Source organism: Macrotis lagotis, chromosome 6 (assembly GCF_037893015.1).
Source record: "Macrotis lagotis isolate mMagLag1 chromosome 6, bilby.v1.9.chrom.fasta, whole genome shotgun sequence".
Lineage (NCBI taxonomy): Eukaryota > Metazoa > Chordata > Mammalia > Peramelemorphia > Peramelidae > Macrotis > Macrotis lagotis.
The window spans coordinates 82,598,722-82,618,947 of NC_133663.1; the positions used below are offsets into that span (position 1 = coordinate 82,598,722).

Genomic DNA, 20,226 nt, shown 5'->3' on the forward strand with positions numbered 1-20,226 from the left:
AGGAAGATATCGACAATGAATGCTGCTACCCCAACCATACTGAGGAATTAACACATCTTCCTGCTAGAAAGTACGAGGAAAGAAGAGATTCTGCCTAATACCTGTATCAGTTAGTCAAACTTTATAGACTGGGTCCTTCAACTCTGTTTATTTTTACTTGCCTGTGAGACAGCTTTTACCAAGCCAGCTTGGGGCCTGGAACTTCAAAAACTCAGTTATTCCTCCTTCTTTGACATTTTCTACTTTACAAAGGGTTTTTATCCTAATGTCCTTGGACCTCTAAAGAATATGTACATGGGGGCGGCTAGGTGGATAAACCACCAGCCTTGAAGTCAGAAGTACCTGGGTTCAAATCCAGTCTCAGACACTTAATAATGACCTAGTTGTGTGGCCTTGGGCAAGCCACTTAACCCCGTTTGCCTTGCAAAAACCTAAAAAAAATTAAAAAGTATTAATATGTACATGGATTTCAAGTGATCTATGAACTTGGAACTTTAATATTTTGATGTTTCAATATAATTGACTTCTTTTGTATTTCAAGGCATAAGCTTCATCACACTGCCAAATGAGTCTATGACAAAAACACACAAAAAGGGAAAAGTCCTTTCCCATTAATTCTTGGCTGCAAAAGATCCTTTATAGTCCTTGTGGAAAACCTCTCCCCCTACAGAACTCATAGCCTCCCAATACTTCTTTTCCTTCACTAAATGAACTCTCGCTTCCACTCAGGTAGCCAGGGACCTTGTGATCAATTCCTTAAAAATAGTCCCAAAGGCTCTTCATCCAAACTAAGGTAATGTGTGTGTGTATCTAAGAAAAAGGCTGATAATATCTGCAAGTGTCCCCCTCTCAGGGGTTTCAATATTTTAACAGAAATTAAATTAATGTAAAGAAATGAATGATAAACCAGATATCAGTATTCTTATGGGGAAAATTGGAAAGGGGGAGGGGAAGGCAGAGGACAAACTGCAGGATGGCCCTTTGTGCCTTTACCCTAATACAACAGGAAGCTCTACTGACAATTACCCCTGATGTCACTTATTTCTGCCCCCCTTCCCAATTCCACATCACTCTCTCTCCATTGCACCTGTCTCTTGCCCTAAGGCGAGGATAGGAGAAAAGAAGGCCTTAAATGGAAAAGGGTTAGAAGAGAAAAACCACAATAGAAGAACTTAAAAAAAAACAGAAAAGCAAAGCAGCTAATTAATGTTCAAAGGACTTTGAAAAGATGTGTTCAACAATCACATCAGCAGCCCTTGCCCCCACTGCTTCCAAAGTCAGTCGTTTGCAACAGTTTTAACTTCAGACTTTTCTTGAAGAGTTTTTATGATATGCTTTTTTGTTAGCAATAGAACAGTTTTCAAATAAAGCTATTGGCTGCAACAAATCGCATCACTCAGCCAAAGGTACTTGGAACCCAAGAACTTGATCAAAGCTATTCTTTTCAAATCAGTCCTTAAACAGCTATTTTTAAATGGTTTGTATCCTTTTAAAATAAAAATGTGTTTACTTTTGAGAACTAGTTCTGAATCTTTTAGGGCAAGACTTGGCTAGTCATGTTTCTAATGGGGATCCAATTCATAGTAGTGAGTGTCCTATATTTGGAATCACTCTGCATGATTAGTTTAGAAAACTAAAACTAAGGCTAGGCAAAGTGTACAACTGCTTAGGAATTCACAAGGGAATGTCTTTTTAGTGTGCCTTTTTTTTTATATACACAAATGTGCCAGAAAATCGCATTCCTGGTGGCATATAAAAAGTTTCAAAGATTCTTGTGGATAGAAACACAGAGACAACATAATTTTCCAACATAAAGTAATGTAATTCATTGCATGAGTACAAGAACCTTATTCTGGCAACTGGAAACCAAAAACTACCTAAATGTCCATGACTTAGCAATATTCTCTATCCCAGATCCAAATTTCCTATCTAAAGGATGAAATCAGAGGTATAAACATCTAACATATTCCAAAGAAACTCTGATAGAGATGGTAGCATCAAATGTATTTAATTCCATTCAAAAAATACAGTAAGTAATTACTATATGGAGCCAATAAGCAGGAGAATAAAAAGACAAAAATAGAAATGACCCAGGCACTCCACAGTTTACAACTTAATAGTATTTGCTCCTAGAAGCTTGGAAAGAGAGGGCAAGGATGGAAGTAGTGGCTACAATAGACTATTTTTGTAATGGGGCCAGGTCATATTCTTGATCCTCCTTGAATATTGCTGCAAGCACTGTGTTTATGAGATCACCAGGGACCTAAACTAGTGCTTTAGCCAAATGTTCAGAAATAGGGTAGCCCATCAAGAAGGCAGAGAGAGCACTAGCCTTTAGCAAGTCTAGCATTAGAGGTTTCCTATCTCTAGTCTTAGAATTTCCATCTAAAGTCTTAGTTTCTAAATTATGATTATTTTTGTTAATATTAAGTAAGCATCATGATAGAGTGAAATTAAATCAAAGGATCCAAGTTCTTCTCTTATGATCTTAAGCAAGTCTTTCAAACTCTCTAGGCCTCAATTTCCTCATATAAAACACAAAACAGTGGGCCTAAATGACTACAAAGTTCACTTTCAGCTATCAGTCTATGATCCTATGACTAGCATCAATGAAGATCTGAGATCTGATCTCTTTAGTTAGAGACAAAGCAAAGATTTTTTCTTAAGTATTCCATATTAGCCTGCAGTTCAGGATAAATTTGCGTAATTCCAATTATGTGTACCTTTTTTCCTGGATGGTACCTCAGCTGTTAATATATCTTAAGTGAAGGCCTGGGTTTGCATCCTTGTTACACCACTTGGTTGCCTTATAATCACTTAACCTCTTTTGGTCTCTGCCCAAATCTCTCCCAATCTCTTAGCCTTTCAATTATTTGAACTCTTATTTTGCATTTAAACATTTGTGCCTACCTAGTACTTTCCTAGGAGCTAGACCAGCATGGGGGAAGTTAGTCTACTGAGGTCCCTATTCCAGACTTGTCCAAATGTGCTTAGTCAGAAACAGCCCATTCCACTTTGCTGATTCATAAATATCTAATACCTTAAATTCACAGCACACTAAGGGGGACTTTTACCTCTAATAGTCTAGTCTATCTTTACTGCAGTTCAGAAAGACTCCCAAGAATCAGAACCAAAGAGAAAACCAGAGGAATGAGTGGACATGGGAACCAAAATTTAATTCACCTATAACTGAACTGAGGCTTTTGTCTATGTGTAGTACTATAAATGTGATTTTTTTTTCTTACATAGCCTATGCTTTCTAATAAAAGCTTCAGCATCCAGAAATGAATAGTTCAATTCAACAAATACTGTCACCCCTCCAAAAGCTACTAATGGTTGCCTTGAGGCAGAAGCATATGGGAATGAAACGAGCTCTCACTCGCAGATGAAGAGGAGATATTCTGGACCCCATGTTGTGACCCTGGCCTTAGAAGAAGCAATGGTACAAATGCCATCTGAGAGATGGCAGCCCTAAAGAGGAAAATCACATGGTCTGAGTGGTGAAAGCTTCTGAGGTCCAGTCTCCTATGAGAGTAGAAGGCAGATTTCCTGGATAGCACAAAATCCCAACCTAACATTCCTGCAAGGAAAAGGATAAAGCACCAGCTTTAGAAGAGTCCCTCCAAGAACCCCCAGATTCAAGCCTTCTAGGGCTAGGTATTCCTCGGAGGAGAGTTTTCAAACAACACTGTGTTAAGAAAAGGAAGGCTATACAAGAGACCCTGAAGGAACACCAAGGAACTAAAGCAACCATATATAGCAACAAAAGACTTGGTTCTTTGCTATTACTGTGAATTTTTGGACATTGTAGGTCAGAGGTGTCAAACCCCTATAGGATCTGGAAAGCTCCAGTGCAAAGCCTGAACCAGATTAGAGTATAATTTGGAAATGTTTAATAAAATAAATAAATATGTAATACAGCATAGAAAGTGCTATTTTGTGTATTTCTAAATCAATATGAGTTCTTCAAAGATTCTATTTCTATTTCTATTTGATACCACTGCTGGTAGGCCATATTAGGATTTGATCAGGGAAATTTTTCATATCAATCTCTTCTACGTAGATATACAAAGGATTGTTTTGTTTTGTTTTTTATCAAAATCAAGTTACTCTAAGACAATTTTCTAAATCACAAAAAAATTCAGTTACTTTAAGGATATTTTTTAAAATTGAAAAAATAAAACAATAAAAAGAACATTTAATTAGTCTTCCATTTTAAAAAATAGTTTGAAATTTTTTCAGTGTTAAATTGAAGGGACAATTATTTTTTCCAGTGTTAAATTGAAGGGACAATTTCATTGAAATAAACCAGAGAGAACTAAGTACTCAAACTCTGAACTAGCTTCCTCAACTGTAAAATTAAAAGATTGTACTACATGATGCTCAAGTTCCTCTCCAATTGTGAGTCTAGGATTCTATGAAATAATTTCAAGAGATTAAAAAATTGATGGGAACTAGAATCTGTTGAGGTCCAAAAATTACTTTAAAAATTAAAACTTGTGTTTCCACAGTCCTTTCTATCTCCACATCTAAGATAAATCTTAACCTTAATTGGCCTATTTCTTCAACTTCAGAATGAAAGTTGGACAAGATTATCCCTTAGTCTTTGTGAGTAGGGGGAGAGGTAGAGACAAAGGAACCAAAGACATAATAATTGAATAATGGAACAATTTTTAGGGGCTTGAAAATGGATGGCCTATGTTTGTCCTTTCCTCTTTATAAAGAGGCCTGCTTATTTCATCTTATGATTTAGTACATTGTAAAGTGATCACTAAAAAGAATCTTATTGTAAAATGTGTTCACAAGACAGAAGGCAGAATTACTTGGGACAGCTATTGGTATAAGAAGACAATGAAAATATGTTCACATTTTTCAATATGTTGAGAATGATCAAACAATGTTAACATTCCAGGAATGGTCCAATGAACTTTTCTGGAGTCTCAAGAGGTATATCAAAAGGAAATAACTATTTTACATGATTAATTTCCCAAAGAGGAAAAAAATGAAAGTGACCCTAAATGACTAACTGGCAAGTCTAAATGGTCTTCCCCCTCCCTGCTTCTCTCTGTTGAATTCCTACTCATCTCTGAAAGTCTAACTCAAATAGCACCTTCTTCAAGACTTCTTTGATCAACTCAACAAGCACCTTCCTCCTCAAATGTCATGAAGCACTTTGATTTTTTGCAGTTCTAATGTAATAGTATGTCTAAAAAGTTTTGTATTCAGACTGTTTCTCTACTACTATAAACACCTGCAGGGCAGGGACCTTATGTCATCTAAACTTCATAAATTCACCAGTGCCAAACACAATATTGTATACACAGTACAGGAAGATGCTTAATAAATGTTTGGTGTGCTGTATAAAGGATTGCCAATACAGACAAAATACCTAATGGAGAATAGAAATTTTAAAGTATTAGAAAATGAATGCAAAAAGCATCGGTGATAAAGTTTGAGAAACCATTCCGAAAAAGATCTGAAAACAGGTGTCTTGAATTTCAAAAACAGTACTTATAGGTTCCTGAAGTTTTCCCACATTAAGATATTAACCCCTAGACTAATTCATGTAAAACAACTCCTCAAAAATGAAGCATTTGTCCAGATGTAAAAATCTGCACAAAGTTCTCTTCTACCAAATGAAGGAAACCCAGAGGGGGTTATATCCTTTATCTGGGCAAACACTTGACTACAAAGGAAGTTGCTTTTACACACCCACCTCTACCACATATCCTCAAATAGTGACACAGTCACAAGGTCTAAAATCTGGCAGAAGAAACAGTGACAACTGGCCCTCTCTTTAGCTACAGAGTTATCTAATAAACTAGATACAGAGTTGTTAGGTCTTGTCCCATTTAACACCACTTATGACCAAGAAGAGGCTGCCTGCTAAGGAAACTCAGTGCTGATTCCAAATTGGAAAATGTTGCAAATACCAATAAGGAATGAACATTATTAGAGCAACTGCTCAGCCCAGGCAGGGGGATGAACCAGATGGTCTTTTCCATCCCAGATTTCTATGATCTACAACAGAGCCTGGATGACTAGGAAAATGTGAGATCCAATTTGGAAATTATTTCATAAAGATGAATCCCAGACAAAGACATTCAATGAGAAGAAATCGGGAAAAGTAAATCATGGAGGCTTAGGGATAACAGAAAAATTCAAATCAACTTCAAGAGCTTCTGATGGGATAAAACAACAAAAAATAAATAAAACTGTCCTAACCTAAAGAAGTTCAAGATCTTTTAGTGTATTATTCTCCTCTTACAGTGAAACTGAGACCTGGTAAAAGATAAATAATTTGCTCAAAAGCATCATCCAATCATCATTGTTGATTACTTATGCTTCTATACCTTCCCACTTTTGTTCATATATCCCCATTATCTAGAATGTCCTTCTCACTCTCAGAGAGGGAAATATAATCAGAGATCTTGAGATGGAAGGAAAGGAATCTGAAAAGCCCAATAGTGTATAACCCATCTATTTTACAGGTGAAGAAATTGAGACCTAGGAAAGTTAAGTGGCTTTAACACATAGTAAACATCAAAAGCAAGATTGAACTCAAATCCCTGGCCTCCAAAGGATCATTGTATCAAATTCTAAACCTATCATTCAGATGTTACTGTCTCTTTGAAGATAAACCTAACCTTCCATATTCACCCCTACAAGAAATCACCTTTAATCCTTTCCTCCTTTTTCCTCATGTAGCATCTTTGTACAATATGGCATTCTGCTTTGTATTATGATTATTTGCATGCATCTCACCCCCAACTAAATTACAAATTTAAAAGCAGGAAACTACAAAATACTCATTATTGTCTTCACTTCACTGTAAGGGCAGTGTTTTGTACAGAAAACTTGAGTGTTTTTAATTCAGGTAGTAAATTCAATCAGAACTAGAACCCACATCATTCTGATAACCAGAGGTATGTGACCATACTTTCAACCACACCATGTAGAACATCAATTTAAAAAAAAAACAATCAAAGTGGAACAATATAGAAAATCCTCATTCTATTTCTGGGGCTATTAGACCACCTCACTTAGGGATTGTGGTTTTATTCATATAAGAAACTTCCCTACCAATACAGATTAATGTTTTCTCTGAAATTCAAAGTCTTAAGGAGTTGCCTGGAACAATAAGAGGTATGTGACTTATCAAGATCACACAATCAATTTATGCTTTCTAGCTTCCTGATCAGCTGCTTATCTATCTCCCTCTATCAAGTTTTCTCTCCCCTGTTTAATTAAATACTTTTTAAAAAACATACAAGGTATATCCTTTACTAGAAGAAAGAGAAAACTAAAGATCCAGTAGAATGAAAACTCCTTGAGAGCAGGTATTATTTTCATTTTTTGCCTTTGTATATATCCATGGGTTCACATAGCCCTAGCCAATAGTTTATGTTTGATAAAAGTTAGTTAAATTGAATTAAAACCAAAAGGAGCCAATATAGTATCAAAGTCAAGGCAAAATTATAGGGAAAGATTTAAAACTATTAGGCTTCAATTTCACAATAGAAAGTAAAGTCGGAATCTCAAAATTAACCAAACACCCTCCAGTTTTTAAGCTATAGAGAACCTTACTTATTGAAACCTAAAACACAATGACCAAAGTGATAAACAACCTTCATTCTCATAATATTATTGTGGGACAAGTGTCATGTATGACACACTACTTGCTATTTTATAGTCATGCCTGATGAAGCTCTAAAAATATCACACAGATTTTGAGGAAGGGGGGGAATTTTATATATATATATATATATATATATATATATATATATATATATTAAGAGTTCAGGATTCCAAACTATAAAAGACAAGTACAAAAGCATCTTAATATTGAAAGTGACTGGAATAAACTTGATTTTTTTTAAATGCTAAATTCTGGGGTGGGAGGATTGGGGGGGGGGGGGTGTGGAAAGTTAACTGGGAGATGCATTAGCATGAGAAATCTTCCCAAGGAAGGAGTCAGTTAATCCAAGGGAAGCATGAGAGCATGCTCTCTTGGGACATCTGAAACTAGAGCAGACAAAGAAAGGGAAAGAATATTTCATGGAACCCTCCTGAAGCAACAGGGATTTTTCCTTCTCTTATTTTCTCTTAAAGCTATGAAAATACAAAACATACTGAGCTTAGGAATGAGTACAACTTCAGGGCCAGCTTCTCTGAACATAAAATAAATCTCTCAGTAGGTGGTGTGATCAGCCTTAAATACCTGGAAATCATCTTTTAGTTTTATGGCAGTCTGTGTATTTCTTCTTCCCCCCCCCTCTATATACTCCCAACATGAAAAACCATATCAAATTATTGCTTTTCATAGGCCAATTCTAGAACTCCCTATTTTATCATGGAAAGAATATTCCTTGTGTATGTGAGTGCTTCCATTATGTCTTATTTGAAGGGGGAAAAATGAAATAAAAATCCTATCCAAGATATTTATAGATCTCATAAAACCTTATTCACTCTCATAAGCCAATATAAGCTCAGTCATCAGGTATGGCAGAAATAGCAGGTGTAGTAACCAGCACTACATTATAGTATCTATGTTTAATTCTGACTCTAAAGGAGAAAAAAAGGAAAAAATAATAATAATTTTTTGTGTTGGAAAAATAAAGAAATCACTAAAGCTCAACCCCTCCCCCCCCAAAAAAAAACCAGAAGGGGACCTTCTGTAGATTAAGTCTAAAGTCAAACTCAGGCTGAGATTCCAGGGACAGCAGGCCATTTCTGCTCTCCTTCCAACCTAAGAAAAGAATTAATCACAGTTTCCCCTACTGTGATAAAGGAAAAAAAGTCATGTTCTCACCCAAACCATCTGCCCCCCCCCAATAGAAAAATCACAGAAACTCCTCTATTCTCATGAGGACTGGACATGGTTAAAAGAGCCATTGTGCTTTTTTCAGTGATGGTGTCATCTGCTTTAAGAGATATTTCATCAATGTGGGCACTCCTTATACACCTTAGCTAGTAGTATCATGAACTACCATGACCAAGGTAGTCAACCTTGGAATCTACTGATATAACCAACCAGAGCCTACAATCATTTTCACCTTGTGATGAAGCATCAGAATTGGTTAATAATGATAATAATAATATATGAATAAATAAAACATATGGTATTTTAAAGTTGACAAAATGTTGTACCATATATTAGCACATTTGAGACCCAGAACAACCTTGTGAAGTGGGCACTTGAGGTACTTTCCTCATTTAATAGATAAAGAAAATGAGACCCAGAGAAGTTAAATGGTTAGATAATATGACTACTAGTGATTAAAATACACGTCTAGTTCCATCTGGAATTAGACATATGATCCTCTGTTCTAGCCATAAGTACATACTAGTAAGGATCAGGGATAAGATCTGAATCCAGGTCTTCTGATTCCAAGTCTGGTACTCCTCATGTTGCACTAACACTCTACCTCTTTATCTTAAACTAGTTACACACACACAACACACAGTACATCTAAAAAAAATGCAAGAGATTCAGACTAGAAAACTGAAATCTGGTATTGGACTGGCTCTGTCTATAATCTGCTATATAACCTTATAAAAACCATTTAATCTTCCTCTGTCTCAATGTCTTTACCTGGGAAAGGTTACACTGGAATTCCTGACTCCTCCCTAATTACAGGGAAGACATGTTAATGAACAGGAAGTGAGTAAAGCTTTCTGAGCCCTACAGGAAAAGGGCATGAGAAGAATGTTTAATATTCCCTCATAGTAACAAACAAAAACAAAGCTTTGAGCTAGCAAGCTGATCTTGCCCCCGAGTTCATATGTATTCTTAAAGAGTTAGATATGTAGAGACAATCTGATATATTAGAAAGAATATAGAATTTGGAATCCAAAGGAGCAGAGTTTTATTTTTGGATTTGACACTTGTTACTAAGCAAGTAATAATCTCGGGACACCTTGGTTTTTGTATCTTTAAGATGAAAGATAATAAAATTTGGGTTATTGTGAGGGAAGTGCTTTATAAGCAGTAAAGTGCTTCATAAATAAAAGCCCTTATTATCTTACCAACCTAAGAATGCAAATTCCATAATCTAGTATTAGTCAGTTACATTATGCCTGCAATTACTCAGATAAATTCAATTTAGGGCCTATAATACTTGCTGTGACTATGGCCTGTGAATAGGACCAAAGATGACAAACAAAAAGGCAGAAACTGAAAAAATTTAATAAAAGTCTCTACTCCTAATACCCTTTTACTCATCCCACAAACTAGGTGCCAAAACCAAGACCATTCTCTATTTAATCGCCGCTAACCAGGATCTGAAAGGAGAGTGAAGGTAGAGGTCACTGGTGGAGAAATAAACTCAGAAAAATAATTTAGTCAAGATCATTGCAATTTTTATTGCTCTTGTGAACTTCTCAAAAAAGCATTATTTAATTTTAAGCCCTTCACTTCCCTCATATCATTCTATTTTGCCAACCATACCAAAAAAAAATTCTCTTAAAAAAAGGGAAGGAGAAGAAGAGATGGAGCAATGGAAAGAAAGACAAAGAGGGAGAAAAAGGAAGAGAGACAGGGGATGGAGGCAGACACAAGGGGGGGGGGAGAGAGAGAGAGAGAGAGAATGAGAATATGTCAGATTTGGAGCTCTGATCTCACTTTGCCACTTACTACCTTTGTGGACTTGGAGAAATCTGGGTCTCAGTTTTCCAGCTGTAAAGTGAAGGAATTGGATTAAATGATCTCCAATGTTCCTTCCTTCTTTAAATCTAGGATCCTATGAATCTGGATAACTAGCACCAATTATGAAAACAATTTTTAAAAAAGGAAGGGCCATTACAAATACTTTCTTTACTTCAATACCTGACCCTACAATATCTTGAAAAAGCCCCATTTTAGATCCTTCTCAGTGTCTTTATTGTCTTTATCCTAGAAAGACTTTTTTAACCTCAAACTGCTTTGAATGAGTACAGTTTATAGGAATACAGAGATGCAGAAATCATCTGACAAATATCTGTATAGAAGCTCATCACTTTAAAACCTCAAAGCAGTCTTGGAAAAGAATGAATTATTTGAACCAAGATAGAAGAAGAATGCAATATGCAATGCTGAACAATACACAGGTACCAGAAATGAAATTTGATCAGGTTAAGCAAATCTCTAGGCACCTTTATTATGAAATAAGAGTCACAGAGGACTGCCTTTAACTCTTCCGGGTGAGAGCAAAACAAAACTGAATATTGTTTGGATAGTCCCCTTTAACCAATAGGCTAAACTGTAGACCCTAGACTTCAGAAGCCCTCTTATTCCTAAACTGTAGGTTATTCACAAGATTGTGGATGGGGTGGATATCAGAAAAAAATGTTCATCTAATCTTTCTTTTCACACCTTACACATTTGGAGCAAATATCACTGTTAGGATTTCTTTGCCTCTTCAGAGGGATCAGAGGGAGACTGGAAGAAAGGAAAAGGAAAAGGAACCAGAGAATTGCTCCTTCACCCAAACCTAGGAAACTAACTGCTCCTCTCCCAAGGGATGAATGACTAGGTGAACCAATACTGCATCATCTCCGGCCCCTAAAGTCATCTTATTAACAAAGAGAACAGAAGCTTTCTCCTCTTTGTTGGTGGTTGCAAATATAGTGGAGTTGGGGAGGGGGGCAGGTTCCCTTCTCCCCCTTTTAAACATTTAAACAGCAGAGCCTTGTCGCTCCTCCAACCTACTCAAGAGTTTAGAAACACTTCACAAAAGGTTTTCATGAACTGGCACGTGGATTTCCATTAGAGCTGCAAGCTCTGCTGGAAGCAGGTCAAAGACAAAGCATTTTCTAGTTTGAAGCTTTCTCTATGAAACACCAGCTCTATCTTCTATCCAGAACCGCCCCCAACCCAAATTCTCCCACACCTACCTCTCCAAGTATTTCTCCCCCATATACAATTCCACATTACTCACATAATGGTAGTTACTTACTGTACAAGACCTGTCTATTCTTCCAGGTAACGTTAATTTTTTTAATTCAATACCCAATCCCCAAGAATTTTTGCATCTTGTATATTAAACAGCAAGGAAATCACAAATATAAGAAGCCTGAAGAATTAAGAGCAATTCTATACCATGTTCCATATAAAAGAATAGAACTGGATCTGAGAACTGGGAATACTCAAGTTCTAGATTTCACTTTTCTTCTAATTAACTACATGACCTTGATCAAGGTAGTGCCTCTCTTTGGGTCTTATTTTCTTCCTCTGGCAAATAAGATGGTTTGATTATAAGATCATTAAAGTTCCTTCCAGATTTAAAATTCTATTGATTCTCTTACCTTTGGCTTCTAATCCAGGCCTGCATGCACAAGGATTTGACTCCCAATATGTTACACAGGGATTTTTGACAAACCCTGTATATTTAGTGACAGATGGCAGGCAAATAGCCAGCTCTAACCACTTCTGAGAGAAGGCTATTTCCTGATCTAGTGTGGCCAGGGAGATTATACTATGTACAAATCCATACTGGATATTTGTAACACCCTTACCAGCTTTAACTGATCTAAGGGGACCTTGAAAGGGCCCTAGTAGATGAAACTGTACCCGCAATGCCCCATGGCTAATCTGTTGCAGACTGCTATAAATATTCTTTATTCATATATATCCCTTTCCTCTCTGCATTATATCTTTTGGGAATACAGATCTAGTAGTGGTATGGCTGGGTCAAAGGGTTTGTAACCATATCTAGGCACCAATTATACTTCAGGCAGTACAATTTGAGTTCGATAATCAGTTGGTGTCAAACACCAACCTTAAAGACTCCCTATTTTCAACAAAAGCAAGAATATTTTATAACAAGTATTAAAAGATACCTTTATCACATCAAATAGGCAAGGTTATCACCAGAAAAAACCACATCTGCATTCAAGATGGACAGGATGTTGATATTAGACTAATGTTTATCATTGACCAGTGACTATAGTACCCATACATGAGGGTTGCTATTCAGAAACCTAAATAGATGAAAATCCCTGCCAGGGTAAAGTTCTTAGAGCAATACACACACACACACACACACACACACACACACACACACACGAAGGGAAAGGAGAGGGGGGCAGAGAGAGAAACAGAGAGAGAGAGGAAAAAGCAAGGAGGACATTCTATGAGGACAATCCTATGAATAAGCAGGCCTCCCAAAAAGGAAGCAAGAATATTGGATCACACATATGTTGATTAAAAAAAGCTTACATTAGCAGCGAATTTCTACCTTGAGTGTGACTCTTAAGAAAACCAATGTGGTGAATTTCACAAGGAATTCTTCTCAAGTGAGTATGCGTGTTTTAAAGGATGAACATCTACTCTAATGGCAAAAAGTGTGAAGCAAGATGAAAAAAGATCAGCTTCAGCAACCCTATTCCTTCCCCAAATCTAACAAAGTTTAATAATTAATAGACTATAAGAGTTTCATAATCTCTTCATCCCTGAATTCTAACTTGAAAGTATTCCTCTTATTTAACTAAAACACCTCCACTTACTTAATAGAAGCAAAGGCTCTGATGAATTCTGGAAGAAAAGCAGAAGTACATGAAGATAAAATAAATCCTTAGACCCATCAACAGCTACTGAAGAAGAGGAGCTGTCCTAACTTTTCAGCAAACCCCAGTCCTACCTATTCATCTATACATACACACACACACACACACACACACACACACACACACACACAAAAGTATAATGAACAAAGTTATAACAAAACCACACAAAGTAATAAACCCTAAAACAAATAAACCTAACCCCCCCCCCAAAAAAAAAGGAAAAGAAGAGGATTGTCCTTAATGAGCAAAATTAGAGAGGTAGCGGTCATTTCGAAACTACTCTTTGCTAGGGGAAGTTAAAGACATCAGTATGTACCAATTTGGACTGAACAAAATAGATTGAACTCTTCTCTTCCCAGCAGCAGATATAAGTTGACAGTGGAGAGAGATTGAAGGAGGACTCAGTAATGACCACTTCCCAGGTACACAGAGAGCTTAAAATAGAGAGTGACAATTCAATTCTCTGGAGAGGAAGGGATCTGGAGATATAAAAGGCAGAGATACTACTAAAAGCCCTATTATCACCTTTTTTTTTGGACTGTCCCAATTCTAAAGGAGAGGTAAAAGTTCTCTTTGGATCGGAGATATTGTCCAAGCAGGGAATGCATAATGATAATAACAATAACAATAATAATCTTACACTTGATTGCCTAAGGCCTCTGACATACACATATAAATCATTTCAGAGTAAGGCTGTCACATTACATCTTCTGTTCTGTCTTTTAAATGGATGGAACCCCAATGTCACCCTCTCCTTTAGGATGAAAAACAAACAAAAAAAAAATCAAAAGGATGGTATCTTCTTTCTCTAGCAAGGAAAATGGGAACAATGTTTCCAAAGCACCAAACATGGGAATTTTCTTCCATATACATTTTTATAGTAACCTAAAAATCCTTCTCACTCCTCCCTCCCAAAAGTTTCACTACAGTAACATTTTTAAAGCAAACAGTTCACCTCATCATAAAACATCAATAAGAAATCTAGACTGACAAATAGTAGAGACCCTCTGATAGTGCAGATTCCCTTAATAAAAGAAAATATTGATACATCTGCAAATTTAAAAAAAAAATACTAAATCCTACCCTATGACCATTACTAACTACCCTATGATCATTACTATCATATACTTATATCTATTAAGAGAAATCTAGGTAAGAGAGATATTTCTCTTTTTAAAAAAAAGATATGGCCAAATATAGTAAAATGAAGAAATACATTTACTGTAGCTAAAGACCACACGAATCACACACAAAACAAGCACCAGATATTTTATGCCTTCAGTGTGGTTTGCAAGGCTCCTTTGTGTCTACAAATTCACCCAGCTGATGCTGTTGCCAAGAAATTATAATTCATAAAAAGGTTTAATTTTTTTTTTTTGCAAATTGGGGACCGAGACAAGACCGGGGATGGGGAGATTTGAGTTTGCTTTGTCCTTTTTGTGATAGCATTAGGATTTTTGGGCCCAGAGAAGGCAGCCTTCCTTGATGTACAGGACAAGAAGAAGCATGGCTCAAAGGCCAAATCCAGTGTCTTTCTCTACAGACTTTTCTTGGAAGGCAACCACTTCTGCAGGTTGTCCCCTAGAGACACCTTGTACCAGAGGCCCTTCTAAAAAGTGTTTCAGGGTGGCTGGAACTAAGATGAAACTGCAATATTATTAGGATGCTTTAGTTCTTACAGTGGCCAAGTATGCCATTAGTCTAAAACAATGAGGCATGGGGGAAGGGGAAAGGAATGCTCTGATTTATTTATTTGTTTCCAGTAGCAGTGGAAAATTTTCTCCAAGCAGAAAAGAGGCCTGAAACTGACCCCATCTGCCAATTATGAATCAGCATTAACAACTAACAGAATTTCAAAATGGTTTTCAAATAAACATGCCATGCTCCTGATGGCATGAAGCAAAACTGGTTTCAAATAAGATCTACAGAACATCATTATGCCCTCTTCTCTGCTTTTCCTTCCACAATGAAACAATACAAATCAAGGATAAATCATAGTTTCAGATTTTCAGAATTGAAAAAAAAAACTGAAAGAAGTGTTCCCTTTAGTTAAAGCTACAAGTCAGTTTTCATCTTGGAAGTGAAAACTAGGACCAGGAAAGTCATCATCTCTATCTACTGACAGGGAAGGAGAAGATGTAGCCATCTATCTCCTTTCCCCCAAAAAAAGGAATAATACCCTGCAAAATGCACCAATATTCTTCCTGCCTTTGCCTTTCCCCTGCTTTTTCAGAGCGTTATTAAGAATTTTCTTGCAAGTTTTCAAAAGCTTACTTTGGGGACATTAAGAGTTGTATGTCAGCTAAATTCCACAAAATAATAGACCGCATGAGCACAGTGTAATTTACATGATGGGGAGAGAGGCTGTTACTTGGGTCATGATTCTAAGTGTGCAGAGCCTAGAAATGCATAATAGCTAAAGTGGGGGGGATTCATTTTTGTTTTAAATTACAGGAAAGTCAATAGGCAGCATTTTCAAGATTTGGGTCCCTGCATAATTCCCTTGCCTGAAAAGCCACAATCAAAATTCTCATCCTGGATGCTATGCCTGTCCATCACTGATGTTAACATCAGACTCACTAAAGATGAAGCAGAAGAATTATCCCATATTATCAGCATGAAACAAAATGTGAAGATAAAAAGAAACCAGCTTCAATTCCTAAATGTAAAGATGTCCTGGACTGGAACATCTAACCCACAGTTTCTCTTAAAACTAAATCAGATTATTTGGATTTTCTTCTTTAGTTCAGGTTCTCTTTAAAGCTAGTATTTGAGTGAGAATATCATCTAATAATTACCTCTATTTAACCTCTAAAGAACAGCCCACCTCATGTCACAAGGAAGCTTCCTTCCTCTTGCTCAGGGTTCCTAGCAGAAGATGACAAAAGAGTTTTTTTTTTATTTTTTTCCCCCCAGAGCAGTATGGAAGATGGGGGTGGAGAGCAGTGTCAGCATTTAGCAATACCTTTGCACTGTCCTGAGCAATCAGTATTCAAAATTTCAAAACCTAAATGGTGATCTGGGCCCAACAGTTCCATGCAACTGCCCTTATACATTTCATTAGGAAGCAATAAGGTGGAAGTACTAAAAGTGAAAGGAGTTTAAGACTGTATCTTCTATGTTTAGTGCTGGACCTGAAGTCAAGAGACCTAGGTTCAAATCCTCTATAAGTCACAAAAGGACACTTAGCCTCTTATGCCCTGAGTTAGGTCACAATAATAGAGGAAATAAAAACTTTGCAATCCTTCAAAACAGAATATGTAAGTAAAATCTATAAAATGGGCATAATGATACAGAGAACAAAAAGTTTGCAAACCTTAAAATACAATATTTACATGAATTAGTATTATGTGCCCCCGTCATGGTTATAGTCACATTTCCATTACTTATGTAAGACTATAGGACATAAAACTGAAATCCTACTGGAGGTGATGCTTTGTTTATTATAAGCACTCTCCCACAAGTTAAATCTAACTCTGGCTTCCAACCATGTGGTTACAGTTCTTTGGCAAAGAGGTAAAAAGTTAGGGATGCAGGGTTTATACCAAACCTAAAGGAGAGTCTGCTTCCTGTTATCAGAAAACCAATAAAAAGACATTGGTGGGGAGGGCAAGGAGGAGGAGGGAAGGAGGAACAATGGATCTAATACTTTTCATCACACAGTCAAGCCAAGTAGGTTTGATTTGTTTGTTTTCACATACTCAGAGGCTGTTAGCTACTAAAGAATGAAAGAAGCAGGCTTTACTCAGGTTAGAGCCTGGGGCTCTAACCATATTGCTAAAGAAAAATTCAAATACAACAAAGTTTCATGATTAATCATCATGCAATGCTGAAACAAATAAAACTCACTTTCCTTACATAGAACTGTACCAACAAATCAAATATAGTGTCAGCCTTTAGACATCCTAGGTAGAACAAGATTGCCTTTCCTTGAACTTGTCTAGACTGTGGTTAATATACAACTGATTCAACACTACCAACCTGATGTCATAAAAGGTTTCTTTTTTTAATTGTGAAATTATATCATGTTTTTCAATTTAATTAACCTGCTAGAAAATTAAAAAAAAAAGAAGATGGGGAGGGGGATGAGCATTTTTAACCCAAGTATTATTGGCAGAGGGAGGAAATGTCTTATGGCATCCAGTTATAAATGAAATCCTAATAATGTGTGAAAACATATTCATTACTGTCATAGAGAAGTAAAGTCAAATATATCTGACAGAATAGTCACAGGGGCATGCATATGGTGTTCACTTCTACATACAGAGAGAAGAGAGCCCAAAACCTAGAGGAAAGCTCCCACTGCCCTAATCACTTCTCAGCTAGGTAACAATGATACAATAAAAAGAGAATTGGGGTTGCCATCATCCCTGTAATAAGCTTCTTGTACAAAAAGCTCACTTAGTAGAGAAGTAACTTAGACATCAGTTCAATGCTGATAAATACTGTTCTGTATCCCTGCAAAGGGAAAATTCAGCAGTTCATTAGTCTTAACAAGCTGCTGTCATAGGGCATCGAAGTTAGCCTGGCAGCCACATGCTGTTCCTCTCACGTCTATTACCAATGGCAAAGTGGATTCTTGAGAAGGGACTACAAGTTAATATTGTCAACAGGAAAAAATGTGGATCCTCTTTCTGGCTTTGCTGACTTCTGTTCAGCCACATCTTGGGGAAAATGGTACAAATTTAGCCAGGGTCACAGCTTTTCCTGAAGGATCTCCTCCCCCCCCCCCCCCCAATAGGTTCTGAAAGACTGGAGCCAAGCAGAACCATGATTTTTAGCTATCCACACTTTCTACTGCCAGTTTCTTTATCTACTTCTCACAGTAGGTTGTATTGTAGCATTGTACTGGTCTAATGAAGACTTGAAATCAACCCCACTTCTCTCTCCCCCAGACCACCTGAAGACCTACATGCGGGGTCTCTTCGGGCGTCATATTAGTTTCTCAAGGCTCCTGTTTTTAAATAAGATAAAATAAAACACACAAAAACACACCACACCCCTTTCTAAGCGATGTGTGGCTGCCAGCACGGACTAAAGGGTTCTCAGGAATGAGAACAACAAACAGTAGCTGAAGGGAACAGGGTTTTCTTTCCCCCTTTCTCTTCTAGAGGCATTTGGCTCCATGGGGGCGGAAGCTGAAAATAACATTATAAACCTAAAACCAAAACAATTGCGTGCCTTACTCTTAGATATTGCTTAGCGTCTTTTGTTACCGGTCCCCTGCTCTTTCCTCGTCCACCCTTTCGAGACCCCCCCCCTCCATGAAGCTTTTTATTGTTTGTTTTATGGGCACAATCTAATTAGCTGAAAATAGCCTCTCCGATCCCTTTTCTACCACCTGCCAGTTGTCAAAATCAGCTGAAAGCCCTCAACCTGCCTTAAGTTACTAAGCAGGGAGAAAGTAAGGTCTATGATCCGATCCACGCACGTATGTCTATAGATATGTCGCTATCAAATCCAGCCATCCCAACCCTAAACGGAGAAGTTAGGCGGATCTCTTAGCACGGAAGGGTCGGCAAGCCTGGGAGTGTTAGGATGTGTGTTTATGATTGAATTCAGACGGTTCGGACCGGACTGCTGGCTTTGGCAAATGGGGGTGGGGGAGGGGGAGGGGGAAAGGGGGTAAGGTTAGAGTAGGTATGTTTCAGGAAACATTTTAAATAACAAACACACACACACACATACACACATACATACACACACACATACACACATTTAAAAAAAGCCACTTTAAAAACCCCAAAGCCCGCACCAACGCAGCCCCAGCGTCTCGCCGCTACAAGATTTACACAAGTAATTTAAATCATTCACCTGCTGCCAGTTCTCCTCCAGGGATGGCAAAGCTGAGAAGTAGCCGGTGTCGTGGACAAGTTGCAGCTCCTGGAATATACTATAACTAGCCAACACGTCCATGCTGCTGCTGCTGCTGGGCAAAGCAGGAGGAGAAACCCTCCCCCTTCCACAGTTTGGTTTGTTTGTTTGTCTATTTGTTTGTTTGTCTCACCCCCCAAAAAAGGCATCAATCCAGGGTCCCTTTTGGTTTGTTTTGTTTCGTTTCAGTCACACTTAAAAAAAAATCAATGCGGAGGAGAGAGGGAGAGAGGAGATGAGAGAAGAGAGAGTGAAAGAGGATGGAGAGAGGCATCCAACATGTACAGTGGAAACGGCTGCCAGGAAAGGGGTACTTCTCCACTGTAGTAAATGCAATAATTCCCTTCCAGGGCTCTAATCACTCCAGCTCGTGGACCAGGAAGGGGGATGCAAACTCACTGACACGAAGCTGCCATCTATTTCTGCATTGCTGTTCGCTCCTAATGCAATCTTTGCTCTTTATTTTGGGAGGTTGCATTTTTTTTTTCTCGCGATCGCTTCCCCCCCCTTCCCTCCCCACCCCCCACCCCATCCCTGCTAGTTTGTAGTCCTCCCCCCTCCCTTTCTTTCCCCTCCTCCTTCTCCTGCTGCTGCTCCTCTTCCCCCTCCCCAATCTCCCTCCCTCCTCACTCCTCTCCGCGCAGTCGTGGGATCTTGGAAGAAAGCGTCCATTAAGGCAACGTGTGACCATGTAAGGTAAACGGAGGGGGGGCTCATGAAGTCACTGAGGACCAATCGGGGGCAGAGAGACGGGACCTGGGGCGGGGGCTTGGCAGCCGAGGGGTCTGGGGATTGGAGCAGGCCCGA

The 20,226-nt window shown here is 37.9% G+C and overlaps 1 protein-coding gene across 2 annotated transcripts in view; it reads right to left on the reverse strand.

Annotated features, from left to right (window-relative positions):
• KLF7 (KLF transcription factor 7) overlaps window positions 1-19,922 on the reverse strand; it is a 97,247-nt gene extending 77,325 nt beyond the window's left edge. For both annotated transcript variants that reach the window (XM_074191518.1, XM_074191517.1), the window contains exon 1: window positions 19,360-19,922. In XM_074191518.1, coding sequence (XP_074047619.1) covers window positions 19,360-19,461 — 102 coding nt within the window. In that variant the 5' untranslated portion in view covers window positions 19,462-19,922. The remainder of the gene's footprint in view (window positions 1-19,359) is intronic.
• Window positions 19,923-20,226: the final 304 nt, after the last annotated feature.